This window comes from Fulmarus glacialis, unplaced genomic scaffold, assembly GCF_000690835.1.
Source record: "Fulmarus glacialis isolate BGI_N327 unplaced genomic scaffold, ASM69083v1 scaffold36329, whole genome shotgun sequence".
Lineage (NCBI taxonomy): Eukaryota > Metazoa > Chordata > Aves > Procellariiformes > Procellariidae > Fulmarus > Fulmarus glacialis.
Window position 1 is genome coordinate 2,424 of NW_009235858.1, and position 4,711 is coordinate 7,134.

At 35.6% G+C, this 4,711-nt stretch overlaps 1 protein-coding gene across 1 annotated transcript; it reads left to right on the forward strand.

The window, feature by feature from the left end:
- Nucleotides 1-3,596: 3,596 nt before the first annotated feature.
- Nucleotides 3,597-4,349, forward strand: LOC104082902 (junctophilin-1-like; the record flags this gene model as incomplete). The annotated part of the gene is made up of 1 exon (XM_009586173.1): nucleotides 3,597-4,349. A coding segment is annotated over exon 1 (728 nt), but the record flags the coding sequence as incomplete, so codon positions are not given.
- Between the last annotated feature and the right edge of the window lie 362 nt (nucleotides 4,350-4,711).

Consider the following 4,711-nt stretch of genomic DNA (forward strand, 5'->3'; position numbering starts at 1 on the left):
TAGTCTTCTTTCTAGATGTCTGCTTATCTAACGTTTGAGTCTGAAAAGCATGCAAAAATCTTGATGTAACAATGAATTTGTTAAACCAGAGAAGATTTAAGTAACGGATAAGAGCAAGTGGAGTAGTTAATACGTCCTTGGCCTCTCAGCTTTTTCACACAGCGTAGTTTTAAATTTTAGCTGCAACTAGGCAATGACATTTACACCTGTAAGATATACTGAGGGTTTTTTGGGAGGGATGGCACAATGTAACTCTAAGGAGACAGATTAGGAAATTATACCTTATAGCAACTTGCTAACGAAAACAAAAGAAAAAAATATACTTTCTCATAGTCCTCAGCCTCAAAATACGAACACCTTTTCAGGGGAACCAATTAAACACCAGATGGATGGTCAGTAGAAGTCGTGGCTGAATGTTTCTTTAGTTACAAAGGATACCAAGCCTAAGTTTCGGAAGATTAATGCCGAACAATGTTATTGTTTTATCGTCAAATACAGTTTTAAATTAGTTTGGTAATTACATTGTTAATTAAAATTTCAACAGTTGACCCTTACTGGAACTGCTTTGAACAGTCGATTATAGTATAAGGTCAAATGGGAAAAGGTGTGTTTGTTGATATATCATTCATATTTATATCTATATATAGAGATAGGTAAATATCACATATGTTTGTATCTTCATATATGGGAAAAGCTTTTTTATATGCTGTAATATTTAATTATATTGCAATATTAACATACCTTATCTTGCTCGTTTAAAGTTTTCTAAAATTTCTTCTGTTGAAGAAGATGATACTGTTAGAGTCTGATATTGTCAATCAAATTACTGTGCAAGTCTCTTGTATCTGCATTCTGGACAGTGTCCTCCATGTGCCATTACAATATTTTTCCTTTAAAATGTAAGTTGAAAAAATCAAGGAAAATGAGTCAGCTTTGTAGCAATAGTGTCAGAAGTCTTTCCCTTAATGGATTTGTAATGACGGAAGAGATAGTTGTTACCTGCAAGACTGCACACAATTCCAACTAAATATCTTTGGTATTTTCTAAGGCCCAATTCAGTATGAATCTTCCATTTTTCATTGACTATCTTCTCTTTAGAAGAAGCTGGCATTGATTTTATTTCCCCAGTAGAAAGAAAAGTCGGACAAGTAAATAGCACATCAGTTGTCCTTGTTTTAATGCCCTTATCGGCAACGGCGACCACTTCCACTTCTTTCTACAGAGTAGTAAAAAATACAAGTCCTAAGTGAATTAAGCGTTTTTGAGCTTTGCATGTTTATTAATTAAGACAAGATATTAGTAAGAAAAAAGGCTGACCTTTCGTACTTTCGTAAAATTCCATACTGAAATAAGTTGATTCTACTTCGAGTCTGACACTCAAATAGCAACATGGAGAGCCATAATTATGAGTTGCTGCTCTAATGTAATATTGTGGTATAATCAAAATTAGAATTAGATTTATTATTTTTAAATTAAATTAACTGGTGCAGAATGTTAGGCAGATTGTTGTATGTGGCAGTAAGTATACATAGCCAGATTCTTAGCTCCAGCATATCATTACAATACTAGGGGGATCCCAGATGTAATTATGGACAAAATGTAGTCATTTATGCTTACAAAATATTAATATATTTCTGGGAAATGTCTGTTTAATTAAGAAAAAAATTACAAAGTGGCTGTATTTTTGCAGTATTTACAGAATACATCATACCAGTGCTTTGTGCTCATGTTTCTATTTGTTGTTCTCCATATGCTGAGTTTTTTAAAATAATCATGTTTCTAGATTCAGCACCCTTACAACCAGTGCAGCAGTAGGTATCCAGGATACAGAGAATGAGAAAGAAACTAAGAAAGTTGTTTGTTTGTGTCAGCAGCCATCTGTTAAAACAAAAACCTTCCACTTGGTAGAATTTTCTACCAATACAAAATATGTTTATGTCGTGGAACCTATCTAGTATTATATTACTTGGCAAATTTAATTGCATGTTAACATTGAAATATAACTTAGCAGAAGAGGTAATACAGTAAAGCAGTAACTGATAGATAATTGACATGTACACGACCAATATAGTATATTTATACCAAGGAGATCAGATTTCAAAGCAAATGAAGCTTTGAGCTACATCTAAAACTGCAGGTATTTCACAAATATTTTCACAAAAATGTAGACAATCACTGAATTTGACATTTGATATTTAGTTCTCTGAAGAATAGTTTTTGATAGGTGCTCCAATTAAATTAGATTAAAATCAAAGAAAGATATTTTAAAGATTGTTTATTTATCTTTCTGTAAGAATATTCGGACTAAAAACAGCTTTAAAAAAAAACCAAAGAAGCAGAGCTAGGTGGGTGAGAGATTTAATTTTGAAGATCTTAAAGCAGTTTAACGGGAATTAGAGTGAAATGATCTTAGAAAGCAAATTATCTTGTATTGCCAGTTATGGGGCTCCTGGCACCTTCCTTTGGAACATCTGGTACAAATGGCTTTCAGAGACCAGACACTGGAGTATGTATCTCATTAAAATGAAAATGCCTTTCGAGAATACAAGAAAAAAAATGTCTGCGGTAGTAATCTGATAATGCTGGGTTTTGGCTCAGATGCAACATTGCATGCACTCTGTTACATGGATATCCATGACGACTCATATCAAATACCATGTTGCTCTTCCTTATATTGCTGTTTAAAAAAAAATTACAAAAATAGTTATGATTGCAACAATGAAATGTGTTTATGATAGAATGGTGTGCAATATTCTGTTTATTACTGCCTGGTCTTTCTTACGTACTGCAGAACAAATGAAAGGCAAAAAAAGTGCTAAAAGGATTCGTGTTTCTGATCTTTCTGTCACAACATAATGCAGAATGCAGTTCCATGGGACACTAAAAAGTGTTGATGTCAAGAATTCATAAAGAGTAAGATATACTGAGGTTTTGTTCTTCCATTCAAGAACATGCAAAAACTTTAAAATATTTAATTTTACAATAGAGGTTTATAACAATGGATCCAAAGGCCCATCTGAAGACAAGACAACTTAGTGGATTGTCAAATATGTCCTGACAAGGAGAGGTCTGTAGTCACCTTAAACCCAGGACAACAGGATGTTTACTACTCCTACTTGCTCTTTCTGTGAGCAGCTGGAGGCAAGAGCCATGAGTGTCCTGCTCCCTCTCTTCCCTCCATCCCTGTCTCCCTCCACAGCTGACTGCATATAACATGGCTCTGCTTCTGCTGACCACCTCCCCATCTGACCACCTTAAAAAAATGTTGAGGGAGTCCTGCTTTAGAAATTTCTCTTGAAGATTTTTCCATGGACAGATCCATTAAAAAATGCTTATGATTATAGCTACTGTGTCTTAGTTGCCAAAATAAATTACTTCAGCTGGGAAAGTGAAGGCTTTGTTAAGCGGAAAAATAATTTGTAAGAAAAACAAGCAGCAAAAGTAGTTTATCTACTGTGTCATGTGCTGTGATTTTTCTGCATTTCTTACCAGAAAAGAGCTGACAACATAGTATTGCCTGTAGCATACTGGATGTAGAGTACTAGGTCTTCTACAGCTTCCTAAATTTAATTTCTCCTTATTACTTTAAAAGGTACATACCAGGGGCAATGGACAGGAGGGATGCGACATGGATATGGTGTACGTCAGAGTGTACCCTATGGCATGGCAACTGTGATCCGTTCACCCCTCCGAACATCTCTAGCTTCACTTCGAAGTGAGCAGAGCAACGGCACTGTTCTGCATGACGTCACTTCAGACAGTCCGGCTGGAACAAGAGGAGGTTTTGTGCTCAATTTTCACAGTGATCCAGAAGCCATGGGCATTAAGAAAAAAGGAGGCTTATTCAGAAGAGGATCCCTTCTTGGTAGTATAAAACTTAGAAAATCTGAATCTAGGTCATCGATATCTAGCAAACGGAGCTCTGTCAGGAGTGATGCTGCTATGAGCAGAATTAGTTCTAGCGATGCCAACTCTACAATTAGTTTTGGAGATGGTGACTGTGATTATTGCCCTATGGAAGACCATGTTGATGCCACCACTACAGAAACCTATATGGGTGAATGGAAGAATGACAAGCGTAGTGGTTTTGGTATTAGTGAGCGTTCAAATGGTATGAAATATGAAGGAGAGTGGCTAAATAATAGGAGGCATGGATATGGATGTACCATGTTCCCAGATGGCACCAAAGAAGAGGGAAAATATAAAAATAATGTTTTGGTCCGTGGAATAAGAAAGCAACTTATACCAATACGAAACACAAAAACTAGAGAAAAGGTGGATAGAGCAATAGAGGGTGCACAAAGAGCAGCTGCCATGGCAAGAACCAAAGTGGAAATTGCAACTTCAAGGTATGTTATTGCAAAATATGTTTGTTCATCACTGAATTTTCAGAAACAAAAATGTGTTACAATATGTGAGCTCTTATGTTGACAAAAGACTCAAAAGTGCAAGGGTGTAAATGTTGTCTTTAGTGAGTACTTGCTCACCTTTCAGTTTCACATGTGTAACTCCATAGATTTTAGTGACATTACACCTTTCAACCTTAGAACTTCAACTCATTTGAGTAAAGATGTTCATGTATGTTCCATAATATACCGTGAAAGTAAATTTCCATCGCTCATACATTTCTGCTTTTACTCAAAAGCTGCTGCATTATGCCTTTAAACCTGTTTGAAAAATAAAACTAGTCAGGAAACGTAGAGAATGATTT